General features: G+C 43.9%; 1 protein-coding gene across 1 annotated transcript in view; it reads right to left on the reverse strand.

The window, feature by feature from the left end:
* Positions 1 to 13,240, reverse strand: part of GAD2 (glutamate decarboxylase 2) — a 64,627-nt gene that overhangs the window by 15,920 nt on the left and 35,467 nt on the right. Inside the window, exons 9-12 of the mRNA XM_010995334.3 lie at positions 12,595 to 12,649; positions 11,498 to 11,614; positions 9,054 to 9,118; positions 2,582 to 2,660 (exon numbers count right to left, since the gene is read on the reverse strand). Of these exons, the coding sequence (XP_010993636.2) occupies positions 2,582 to 2,660; positions 9,054 to 9,118; positions 11,498 to 11,614; positions 12,595 to 12,649 (316 nt within the window). The remainder of the gene's footprint in view (positions 1 to 2,581; positions 2,661 to 9,053; positions 9,119 to 11,497; positions 11,615 to 12,594; positions 12,650 to 13,240) is intronic.

A 13,240-nucleotide genomic window follows, 5' to 3' on the forward strand; every position in this document is an offset into this window, starting at 1 on the left:
GCGAAATGGCTCAGGGTCAAATGTTACCAGAGGTTAACAACAGGGTATGTTTATACTTTTATTCTCCTTCTTAAGAGAAGGCATTTATTAAAAAAAAAAAAATCAAAATCAGAGTATAATGTTCATTGTTTGGGAGAATATCCTGATGTTCTGGTTTTGTTGTAATCGAACTATTTTGGAAACTCTTTGGTTTTATAAAATATTATTGGTGTGATTCTTCTCTTTCATTCAGATTTAGTTCAAGGACTTTGTCATTCAGCTGTAAAGGTTTGGGTTCTTTATGGAAATCACAGCTTTTAAGACAGTTCATTGCTCTCATTTAGATATGCTAAAATCTGAAAAAATAAAAGACATAGCTACCCCAAGATGTCTTAAATAACGACTCTTTCAAAAATCACGTTCCTCTCTCAAGAGTGATTAAAGCTTGAGTACTGGGTTTTCATACTCAGTTGCTTACGGCAGTTCCAGTGGAAAGTTTCACTGTCAATGACCATGAATTTGCCCCAGCGCCGCAAGCTTACTGTGGAAAATGGGTAGCAAAGTGACTGAACTATTCCAAAGAACAGGGAATGAATCATGCTCTCTGACTCAAACAGCATCACCAGTCTCACCATGTTTCAGTCTGTCATGAACCACAGGAAGTCTTTGTCGCTTTTGTTACCTACAGTGTAATTGTGATTTTACAGAAGCTTTGGCATTTTGTTTTTCCCTTTTGTGACTCACAACAAGAAGCAAAGACTAGACTGTGGTCACTCAGTTGAAGTTAGAAGTGAAAACTCTTTTAAACATTATCCAAACTAAAACAAAATGCAAGTAAAATTGGATCTCTGTCCTGAAAGCCCACGTCCACAGGTGGAAGACAACAGAACTGGGCTCAGTCTTTCTTGTGATTTGGGCTTCATATTTGGTGGAATCCATTACATTAACTTTTTGAGACTAACAGAAATTAAATACAATATAATTGTAATAGAGCAGTAGAATGACATTGAATTGGAAAACCAAAATTCACTTGAAGACAGTAAGACTGAAAACTGCAACAGGTGCATCTATTTCGTTTCTTGGTCACAGAAACTTGGCACCGTTTTCATCCCAGCCACGCAGGCCCATGACCAGGTGCCATCAGTCCTAAGGGAGACCACCCCAGAGAGTGTGGAATGATGCATAGACTAGGATCAGAAAAGCAGCTCAAAGCACATGACCTCTAAAAGGTTGGACAGTACCAGCCTCATCATGCAAAAGGACAAGTCAAAGTCACAGAAAGGGCCTTGGTGAGATAATATCCTGAGCCATTAAATCCCAAATAATTTTAAATACATTAACAGCTGCTGGTAAGACAGGTGCTGTCAAAGAAATCCCCCTGGTCATATGAACTTAGGAAACTATCATAAATACCTTCTTTTGAGATATTTATAATATACACCAGCAATTAAAGGCTGTGATAAACCCTGGAGTAATGAAAGTTGTTTTTAACTCTGTAATCTAATATATCTCAAGCTTTTTTTATTTTTTATTTTATTTTTATTTTTATTTGGGGGGGTAATTAGGTTTTTATTTGTTTATTTATTTTAATGGAGGTACTGGGGATTGAACCCAGGACCTCGTGCATGCTGAGCACACACTCTACCACTGAGCTATACCCTATCCCCCCCCAAGCTTTTTTAAAACCAAGAACACTCTTATCACAGGAAACTTAATACAATTCTATTCCTTGGACCCCGATAAGGGAAATGCTGTCAGAGCATCATGAACTCTTGGATTTGGAAGGGAGCCTAGAGCTCTTAATCTATTCCTTCCCCGTCTACCTCTCTATCCTGTTACTAATAAGTGGTTCTCCAATCTCCATTCAGTCACCTCTGCGATGATGAATGTATTCATGCATTAAGTCATTCATTACCAGCTGGGCAGCTTAATTTTTAGAAAAGCATTCCTTTTGCTGATCCCCAAGTCAGATCTCAAATCATGGTAATTCTGATTGTGCCATCAAAGCTGTACCACCCAGCTCCCTGAAACCTCAAGAAAAAAAAATCTCTCTGATCCGAGTGTCATTTATACTGTGAAGGCTGCCATCCTCTCAGCCCTTTAATTTTGTATTTTTTTTAGATTAAACATCTTTAGCTCCTTCAACCACCTCACTTCCATGTTTAGTAATGTTCCTCACGTTTGAATCCTAGCTTGGTGGGGTCCCTGATGAGATTTGGCACTAACTTAAGCGAAGCACTCCAGGTGTGGTTTAACTAGAGGACAGTGGGGGGTGACCACCTCCCTCATCCTGAAACTCCACGTCTTTTGTCCCACTACTATTTTTTGAATGGTATTTCTCTCTGGACCCACTATTGACCCTGCAGAATACATCTTAGGCCTTTTTCACAAGGACGACAATTTGGCCATGCGTGAAGCATGCCTGTCTTGTCTGGTCAAAATATAATTATCCTATATTTGGACGTAAGAGCAGGACCTTACAGTTATCCTCATTGACAGTTTCCCCTTTTTGGATGTGGCTCACCGTTCCAGTCTGTCACTACACACATTTACGCTATCAAACCCCACCGGTGGACCAGGCTGCAAGTCAGGAGAGACATACCTCTTCTCTGACCAGGAGAGCAGAGCACTGCAGAGGGACGCCCATCATCTTATGCGGATTCCACGTCACAGAGTTGGCCCTAAAGGAAACAAATCACGTTACGAGGGTGGCACTTGTGACAGGCTCAGACTACCAAGACCCTGTGCATGGGCAACACCGCTCAGGATTCTTGGCACTGTTTCTTAGATTCCAGTGTGACATTAATTTACAGGACAAAAAGTGGACTCAAATCTACAACCTTTTCTTTGTTTGCAGAGACAGTAGGTGAGGGCTAGTGTCTCCATGTGGTGTCGCCTGAGTTGAGGAATCCATTCAGCGGCCACGGTGGTCTGGGAGCTTCTTTGGGTGACTGGGATCGTCCAGTCCAAGGTCCGTCCTTTGGCCACCGTGGAGCAGAGCACCAGGCAGGTGGCCTCGTGTGCCTCCACCGTTCCTGCTTCTGACCCAAATGCAGTGCCCTGGAGCGCAGAGCTGTGGCTCTTCCCGCTGCTTAATTTTGTTCTTTCCCAACCCACTTCCTTCTTCTTCCCATTCAACTGATTACCAAATGTTTCAAATGTGTCCTTTCATTACAGCTTCCAGCTTATCCCCTGCTTCCATCTCTTTTCTAATCCACAGATAGCCTTCTGGACTGTGGGGGAGAGATGCTGTGGCTCCTTCAGCAATTTTCAATCTATTTTGTCCCGAAGTACTTGAGAACTAGAATGCTCTCCATCAGTAATAGTGATTCTCAGCTCAGGGACTGAATCTATTTGAAAAGCCTAAACCACAGCCCTGGTTTAGATTTCTTTAATAATAATAATAATAATTACTGTTATTATTTTAATCCAGATACACTGTCTTAACTGATGCTTGGTTTCCATTGCATCCTCCACCCGGGACTAGAGTTATTTTCCAGCTCTGTTTATGGTTCTCTCCTCTTTCCTTCCACCTCCAGCCTAAATTCCAAACTGTAGAGGGTAGCTCATGGTGTCCACCCAGGTGAGCCCCAGGCCATGTGTCCCATCTTGAGTCCTGTCACTTTCCATCACACCAGAGGACACTGTGTTCTCAGAACATTCTATTCTCATGCACCTGGGTCTCCTAATGCTATTTCCTCTTCATGGAATGTCATCTCCCATTACTTCACTTGCTAATTTAATCCTACTTATTCTTAAAGGCCAATCAAGTATATCTCTGCAGCCTTCTTCAACTTCCTTCAACTTCTCCAACCGCTCCAAGCCCCTCCTCCTCCAGTGCCCGGGGAAAGCGGCTGCTCACGTTGCAGGAGTCTGTGTATACGTCTTTGGAGAGACTGAGGGTTCCTTGAGGATGAAGCTTGGGAATGTGACCTTGACATGAACAGACTCACAGGAGAAGGAATGTAGCGGGGCGATCCGTGGCAGCTGCCTCCAGAGTGCCCTGCATGGCTGCCCCTCTGCTGGCTGAACGGCAGACCAGGGCTCCCCTGCTGCCCACGCTCAAGGTGTGAGGACCTTGGGAAGAAAGGAGATGCTGGGGAAGAGCCCATTCATCTAGTTGATGAACAGCAGGCATTAGCTGGATGGTCCGAGAACACTTACTGGCCTGGGGATCTTATCTGAATCAATAGATAGTCCAGCTCATTGCTGGTCTTCCTTGAGCTTTGACGCTGGCTGTCAGATAGGTTGAAAGTGGGGAAAGAAGCAAAGGCAGTTCATGGCCAGGTGGCTACACCCCTGGAAAGAGGACTAAAAGATTTCCTGAATAATAATGGAACTGGTATTAAAAAGCTCCTTCCGGGAAAACATCTCCCTGCTCTTTAGAATGACCCTGGAGTCAAGAAACCTGGGCTCTGAGCAATAGGTAAATAGTCGTTCAGGGAGTGGAGCTTGGGAGCCAGACAGTCTACGTCTGCATGCAGGTTCTGTCACTTCCTAGCTGTGTGACCTTGAGCAGGTTGCTTAACCTCTCTGTGCCTAGCTTTGTAAACATAACAGAATAATAATCATTTGGGTAAAGTGCTTATAACTGCATCCAGCACACAGTAAACATTAAACAAGATCGGCTCTTGATACTGATTTCAAGTGTCATTTATGAGCTTTGTGACACTGGGCACATACACCGCCATTCTATACATTCTATAATATCCTATCACTCTGTGCCCGATCCTGAGGAAACGCAGCTTTATCAGGCATGACACCTGATGCAGAAGAGAGTAGCTGTTCTCCACGCCTCTAACTGAGGGTGTTTATTCCTATGCAGCGACCAGTTTGTCTTTTTAGACTAGAAGCTGCCAAGGCCCACACCGATCCTGTCACCAAATTCTCTCATAAAGATGCAAAAAGATGCACAGACTGATTCAACAACATGGCCTTAGTTTATCTGAGAAATGTTGGCAATTTGTGAAAAACAGCCTCAGGTTCATTCCAAAATGTTTTGCCATGGGATTCAGTCATGTGGCCTCTGATTTTCCATAAATTGGAGAGAGCTGAGTCCCCTGGGGCCATTCTGAGATGTATCTTTGTGCAGTCTTTTGCACCTCAAACTCAGCAGCCCTGGCATGAACTCAGTAACTTGCCCCCCTCCTGGTCCTTCTGGATCTGTCCTCTCTCCTCTATCCTGGGCCTCAATTCCTCACACCCCTTTCCTCCCAAGCATTCGGCTCCCAAACCTTAGTGTTTTGGTTTCATTCTCTTTTCTTCCCCTCTCCTGATATCACTCCTTATTGTTCTTTTTTTTTTTTAATTCTGCATAAAATACATTATTCTATAGTAATTTGGTGCTAGATTTTCTGTGTGTGTGTGTGTGTGGATGGTGTATGGGAATCACTTGGAAAATATTGAGCATTCACATGCTAACTACAATTATTAAGTACTTACTATATGACACTCACTGTTCTAACTGATTCACATGCATCAACTTATCTATTCCTTACAGCAGTAACCCCAGGAGGTACTTCCTGTTATTGTACCAATAACAGTTTTGTAGATGGCCAGACATCTTTCCCAAGGGCATACAACCAGCAAGTAGGATTCAAAACGTAGCCTGTGTACCGGGTCCTTGCTCTGACTGTGGCCTAACGCCACACGTATTCACTCTAAGCCCTGGAGAGTCTGCAATGTTTCCTTGGGATGTGACCGGTATATGCATATTGAGAAAGTTCCCCAGGCAGTCTGGATAAATCCCCACGATGATGATGCTAGATTTTTGATGGAACTTTTGAGAAAGATATTTTCTATACAAGCTAATGCTAGCTCAATCAAAGACCTCTACAAACATATGTCCCTTACGCTTTTCAACATAATACACAAAACTGTAAAATCTGTCCAGGAAGGAACTCTCTGGAATTTCTTTTTTTTTTTGGGGGGGGGCAATTAGTTTTCTATACTCTCCTGCATGGAATTTCTTAAAGTATTGGAAAGTACAGCAAAGCAAAAGAAAGCATTGCATGCAAGGAGTGTTTAAGCATTTTGTAACATATGGTGTTCCAGTGTAATCCAGTGCGGCTTTTCTACATAAACACACACAAAATATTTCAGAGGCACGTGAGGTAAGCCGAAGCACGGGCACTCCACCACGTGGAAGAGCGGGTCTCTGTGATGGCGCGTCCTCTTCCATGGGAGCAACGCTCCTGGGTTCCTCTCCCCTGCTCCCTCCCTGCTCCCCGCCCTCAGCATCTCTGCCCTCCACTTGCTCACTCGAACCCGGACATTTGTGATGCCTTGATAGCCTCTTGCCAGGCCCGGCTTCCGTGGGCTCTTGAATCCAGAGCTGTCTTTCCAAAGCGCAGGTAATCCTGCCCCTATCCTCAAACCCCCGCTATGGCTGTCACGGCGGGGGCCTTTCCTTTTTGCGTTCCTCAACCCAAGAAATGTAACACTCTCCGTGCCTAAAGTGGCCCACACAGCAGTGATGTTAAGCTCGGATTCACGCTGACCCTGACTTGGCTCTGGGGCAGGCCCTCCACGGACACTCACGGGCAGGACTTCTGGACACTCCCCTGGCTTCCTAGTCACCGCCACGAATCCATCCCGGTCTCCAACCAGACTTGTCTGAACTTTCTCCAAGGACCCTCTCAAACCTCCGCGTCCCTGCTCTTCACCTTAACGCCCTCCTTCCACGGCTGCCTGGTGATGCTCGATGCTCACCCTGGGGGCGGTCCCTTCCTGTAATAACCCTGTTTAGAAAGAATGAGTCCGTCTTCTGTGCCGTCCAGCTCGCTTGTCTCTCTCTTGAGCCTTTACTTCCTCCGCCTTGAATCAAACCCCTTGCTGACTGCAGTCTTCTCTACTAGATTCTAAACTCCTTGAAGACAGGCCTCATACCATGCTTGACATGCGCTCAGCATGCCTGCTGCTGTGACTTGCAAATGACAGAGGCTCAGGGACCAGTGAATTGAGTTTCTGAACCCCTGGCTCACAGGCAGAGTGAGGGCAATACTTGGTAATTTGGCAGAATTGGGCTCCAGGTGTGTGTGCCATTTTATTAAGAGGATAGCTCTCTGGGATCCCTGTGACCACTGGGCACCTCTGGATTTGGTGACAAGAATCAACCATGGATTTCCTCCACTTTAGAGTGAGTCCTAGTACTTGGGAAAATGCCAAACACCCCAAATGAGTCAAATTACTTTCCTCAGCGTGGGCCCAGGCACATTCCGCAGGGGGTCTCCACTGCTCTACCATCCCATTCACCAAAGAGAGAATGACTTTCGCTAAGAAGTCACCAAGATGGATTCTGTCTGGTAAATGGATGGCTGAGGGGGTTTGGCTCAAAGCACAACGACCACAGTTCCTTGTTTTTTAGGACTTGCTGTTTGGCTGTTCCATTTAGTAGATTTAGTTACAATACAATTTCAAGAACTGTGGCAGTTAGAGAGGTCTCTACGTTCCATGATGAATGTTCTAAGCTCTGCTCTCAAATAATACTCTTTAGTACAAAAGCGTGTGGGTGTTTATTTCTCCAAAGCCCAGGGTAGGGGATTTAGTGAGGTTTCAAATACTCCCTGGTGGAGGGTGCTTTGTGGCTGGCTTTCAGCACTTGGAGTCAAAGCTGGCGTGAAAGCTCTAGTAACAGGCCAACCAGAAAGGCCCTCCAAGAAAAGAAGGTTCTGTGTACAGGCCACGTCTCTTGAGAGCACATCAATTTAATTCTTGTTCTGATCCTCTGAACAGGCACCTTCTAAATGGTTCTCTCTTCATCATCTCTCACTGTTTAGTTCACTGCCTCCACCTTAAGCTTCTGGTTTCAAGGAATTCAGCCCAAAGGATGAGAAGCAGAGACCTAAAATTGTCTCCATCCACTCACACCTAAACGGGTACCTGCTATCCGAGCAGGGACCGCAGGCTGAGGGACGGTCCCCCTCTGACATGGGCCTTACCTGGTCTGCCTCCAGCCTTCTTTCCAATGATGAGGCAGGTGCCCTAGACTCTGCCACTGTAACTCCAGCCCCCTTCCACATCCACGGGTTCTCTGTGCATGTAGGCCTGGATATGATACAGCACACCCAGCGTGTTCATTCTGGCCTGACTGTCCAGTGTGACCAGGGCTCACCGAGCTTCCCAGCTCCACCAGCCCCTCTCCTCGCCTTGGAACAGAAATTGTGCCAAGATGTCCAGAGGCAGAGCCAGTGGGAAACTCTTTCTGGGCAGCACCTGGCTACTTGGCAGGGCAAGAGGGGCACTTGGCAGCCTCGGATGAATTCGGGCTTTCTCCGTTGCCCGGAGTGTCAGAGCTGACCGCTGTTCCTGACCTGCCGTGTTGTGATGGGAGGACCAGGAGCTCTGAGCTCTCTCTGCACGTGGTCCAGAACCCAAGCCTGAGGCTGATATTTGCATCCTGTCATTTTTTTCTTTTTCCTTTGGACCCAAGTCTGCTTTTTGTGAATCAAAGATTACGTCCTTCGGGGTTTGCCGCTCTTCTCAATGGTCTACTGCTTATTCTCTGAATAAAAGGTGCTCTGAAACACCAACCAGAGCTATACTAGAAAAAAATTACCATGGGGATGACACCATCGATGATGGTATCACAAGCATGCTTCCCTTTAAGTAAACTGGCCATATTGAACCCCAAGCCCCACTTTCAACACTGATCAATTATAAGGTGCTTATTTACTTTGCAAAATTACTTATTGGTTTCTTTAAAGCAGTGGGCATCTTCCTCTTACAAAACACAAAAGCTATAGCTCTCCCTTGAAAACAGCCTGAAGTAAAGTTTTGGTAGCTGGTTCAGAGATCCCAGGAAGGTCATTCGGGAGTTGTCTGGCCAACCGCGGATGCCAGTTAGGAAGCTCGGTGCTCAAGAGACATCCAACTTGGGTCGCCTGATGCGGGGTTTGGTTTCTTCTTGTTGTCTACACACAATACTCGTGCACATATGACCACACAAGGCAAGGGACACAGCACTGCGCAGAATGGGCTCACCTGTACACCAGCAGTTCTCAAAAACCCGGTATAATTTGCTTTTCACATTTAGCTTTCACACTTTACGCTGTTAATGAGAAAAATGTGGGTACCTCTCCACGCCGTTCAGCTTCCACTTGTGCTTCCGGGACATCAGTAATCCCCCACCCCAAGCTGCCTGAAAAAGGGAGAGCATACAGAGAAAAGGTAGTGTTTGTTCATTGCCTGGGTTTCTAGAGTTTGGTGACTTCAGAGTTTCTTGGGGTGAAAGTTACATCCTCAACCCCAGGAAACTTAGAGGGTTGGCCCCCTTCCCTGGCACTAGACTTCCAAAGGTTAAATCGGGGGCTGCTTTAAGGTCTCAGGCTCCACCCCACGTTTACATGGGTGTCAGGCTCCAAACTGGGGGCACGTTTCCTGAGTCTGCACGAGAAGGAGGTAGATTCTTTCCCAACCATCAGCTCCGCTCTCAGTCCTAGTGAAGCTCATACTCTCAGAACTAAAAACCCTATTATCTCCACAGTTTAAGGCAGAGAAGATGGGCTGGGACCTTTTAAACAACTTCCATTTTGGAAGGAAAACTTTTTTTGACAAATCTGAATGATTCCAGAGGGAGGAAGCACCTTCATAATCCTATTTGACTGATGTATAATTTTGGATAATTTCTTTGTCAATAAAACAAAAACAAAAAAGACAAAACCCAAACCCCCGAACAACAGACAAAACAGACAAAAAAAAAAAAAAAAAAAAAAAAAGCCAAACAGGAAAGATTTGTACTAGTTTTAGTTGAGCAATTAGAATGTGTCCCTTTTTATGGCAGCTCACGGAGAAAAAAATGTGACAGTGAATATATATATGTTTGTGTATAACTGAAAAATTGTGCTCTACACTGGAATTTGACACCACATTGTAAAATGATTATAAATCAATAAAAAATGTTAAAAAAAAAGAATGTGTCCCTTTAAAAATTTGTACTCAAGTTTGAAGGTCTGAATTGGTGTAAAGACCTCCTTTAAAGATAGGATGTCAAGATGGAGATTCATTGAAACCTGTTGACATGCTTTGGGTGTAAAAATAATCCTGGGACAAGTCTAAAGAAAAAAAATTGGGTATAATTGCACTTTCTTTTGTTGTAATTTCAGTCCTTTTACACTTTGAAAAATTATCCAATTTTCCAAATGTGTAATATTTTAAGATTTTTTTCTAGTCTAATTATAGAATGTATAAACATTGAGGATGAGTGGTAAACTTGTTATGTTTTGAAGAAAGCTAATGCAATTGGTTAAAAGATCTCCCAGTTCTATTTTAAGCAGACATTCTGTCAGAGACACCATAGCATCTGCTGGCTCAGAAGATACATTGTTGTTCTTTTAGAGCTGTGAGGGTAACCCTCTTCCTGAATTAGCTAGTGAGATTTAACGGGCTCTCTAGTTCCAAGACCCAGGTCACTGATGGTACTTGGGTTTGCCAACCTTTCTCAGTGTCTTCCTGTGTAAAATGGGTCTCTGGTAGGCTAATGAACAACGCACACTGCGAATCAGGGAAGGAAAAGAAGGTGGGTAACTGCTCTGCAGGCTGGCCGACTCTGGGGTAATGGAAATTTACCTAGTTCAGCCAGGGGAGGTTTTCTGCTCATAAAGAAAGGGGAATTAATTTGGTCTGAATGCTTACTGTAAAGCCAAAATAATCTAACTCAGTCTACTCAGTGACATAAGCCTCTTGCACCAAAATGTAAATCAACTTATGCCTCCCTTGTCAAGAAAGTCTCACAATGAAAAACACGTCAGCTGAACCAAGCATTGTGCTTAGGCAATGACTTGGCACCGATTCCTCATCTCATCCTGGGTCCTTAACAGTTTGCAGACAAAAACTGATGTTTGAGCCATGCTTGGAGTAATACTGGTCTCAACCTAAATCTCTTTAATTTGTCCTTCTAAAAATGGATTTTTTTTTTCATTTGAAATTGTCCTGATGGGTACATCTCCATTATTTTTTTGGTGTGACTAATCCTGGAGTCAAAATATCTCATATATAGTTTAGCTTACTAGCTACCAAGATAAAAAAACTGGAAATTTGGTGACATATTTCCTAGCCAGTTGTCAAGTCAAATATACTAGTATCTGACTTGAGCTGAACTTTTTATCTCTTGGGTTTCCTGTATACATGCAACTCCTATTTACTCGTTTGATCATTCTCCTAGGGAGGTAAGCTTTGCACGTGTGTGACTGCGTGTGTGACCCTATGTATGTTGGCTATATTCCTCCGTGGACATTGTGGCCAGTGAATTGAGAACTAAGTACTCAGCTCGGGAACTGGTCATAGAAATGAGAGTATTGTGTCCTTATTTGGGACTGTGAAGGCAGAATCAAGCCTCGGACTAGTGAATGTTATGTATTGTGAGTTGTCTACAACTTTGTCTCTGTAATCTTTAAAAGCTTAACTATCACCATTCTGAAAATAAACCCCTAAAGTACAAAAGAGAATGAATTTCATCCCATGAGCTCCAGGTGAAAAAAGTGCAGGGACAGTTTAGGGGCAGGCCTGATGGGATACTTACATCCACGTGCATCCAGATCTTGTACTTTTTGCAGATGTCGGCAACAGCTAAGAGGGGATCGAAGGCTCCATACACGGTGGTCCCAGCCGTGGCACTCACAAGGAAAGGGACAAACCCCTACACAAATGAGAAAGCCCCAAATAATGTAACAGAGGCATTCAAGGAGCCTGTTTTTATTTATTTGTAGTCTTAGAGGAGAGGATTCACTTGCGGCTAAACAATAAGCCGTGACTTTTATCCCTCTAAGTTGGCTTGGTCTATCTGGCCACGGCTAGATGAAAATTGATAGAATAGGTGGCTGCTGAAAGATGGCAGAAGAATGCCTGAGATGGGATGAACAGTTACTCCATAAAGACACGAAATAACATGATGTTACAGAGTCAGTCCTTAGAGGGCAGCAAAGGCTTAATCTTGTGGTTTACGTGACTAGAAGTCGGTCTAGTATCAGAACAAGGGGAAACCATCCTGCTGCCACTTTGTAGGGGGACAAAAAGGGATATGGAAATGAATAATTATTCCTGAAATCCTAATAATAAAATCCATCCGTTATGTCATTGAACTATAGGTTGCATTTACTAAAAGCTGTGGCTTGCAGACCATCCAGGGATGCAAATAACTTTCTAGAGCTCTGTAGGAGCTTTTAGCAGGTCTTCAGAACTTGTTACTTCTAAAAGGAGGACTAAATTACTTCCTGAATAAAGAGGTGCTTGGGGAGGGCCAATCACTTCACTATGTGCCTAGGCAGGAAACACTGGCCCCTTTCAAATAACCACATGTGGCAACTCCCCACACTCTAAATTAGCTTCCCAGGATTTTCCACTTGTGAATACAATCTTTAGAATGTGTCTGTTAAATGCCAATCCTCAACACACAGGAAGACAAACTACTTTGGAAGTTGTTACAGTATCACTGTGTATCATATTTATTCAGTAACTTGACCCTTCCAATGCAGAGCTTAGAAAACTAAGCAATGACTGAATGCCAAATTCCATACTCTCTTTTAAAAGTAAAACAAAAACGTGTTCCCTACTGGATGGAAAGGGAAATATACACCCTCAGCTTCTTATGGGCAGATAAAGCTCCCTCCAAAAACTTACTTTTTGTTTGACTTCAAGGATCCTTCTTTCAAGATCGGATGGAATCATTTTCCCCCTGAAAGGAAAAATACATTTGCTTTGAATAATTTACTTTGTTATGTTTACAAGGAGCTGCGGGAGGGTAAAAGTCCAACCTTAAACCATGGATAATAATGATCAGATAGAACAATTCCAAGGTTATCTGATTTCCAGAAGGAAAGGCATCTCCTCCCTGAATGATGCCTGACTGTAATTTCTGACACATTTAGGGGACGCCGGACCACACTGTTCACGTGTCCCCCTGCTCTGATGGAGCCTGTTTTTAGATCTTAATTCTTAATTCGTTAGAACAAACCTCTTAATTCGTTAGGACAAACCTACTTTGGAGCAAGACGTTTGGCAATGAAAGCAAAGTTCAGATAGAGATTTAAATTCCAGATCTTACAACGAATGGACCTGCAGCGTCACATAAATGAAATGCCAGGAAGAGAAAATCCACTCTGTAACATCTGAATGAAAACATTCAGTCAAAAGCTACCTAATTACATTCCAAGGGCTAAAAGCATAAAGCAGGCCAAGAACTCATGGGCTCAAATTTCAAACAGATAGGCAGGCATCTGAGCAAGAAACATCTTTTCGTCTCCAAAATGTTTCTTTCTTCAAATGG

The sequence above is a fragment of the Camelus dromedarius genome, chromosome 26, assembly GCF_036321535.1.
Source record: "Camelus dromedarius isolate mCamDro1 chromosome 26, mCamDro1.pat, whole genome shotgun sequence".
In the NCBI taxonomy this organism is placed as follows: Eukaryota; Metazoa; Chordata; class Mammalia; order Artiodactyla; family Camelidae; genus Camelus; species Camelus dromedarius.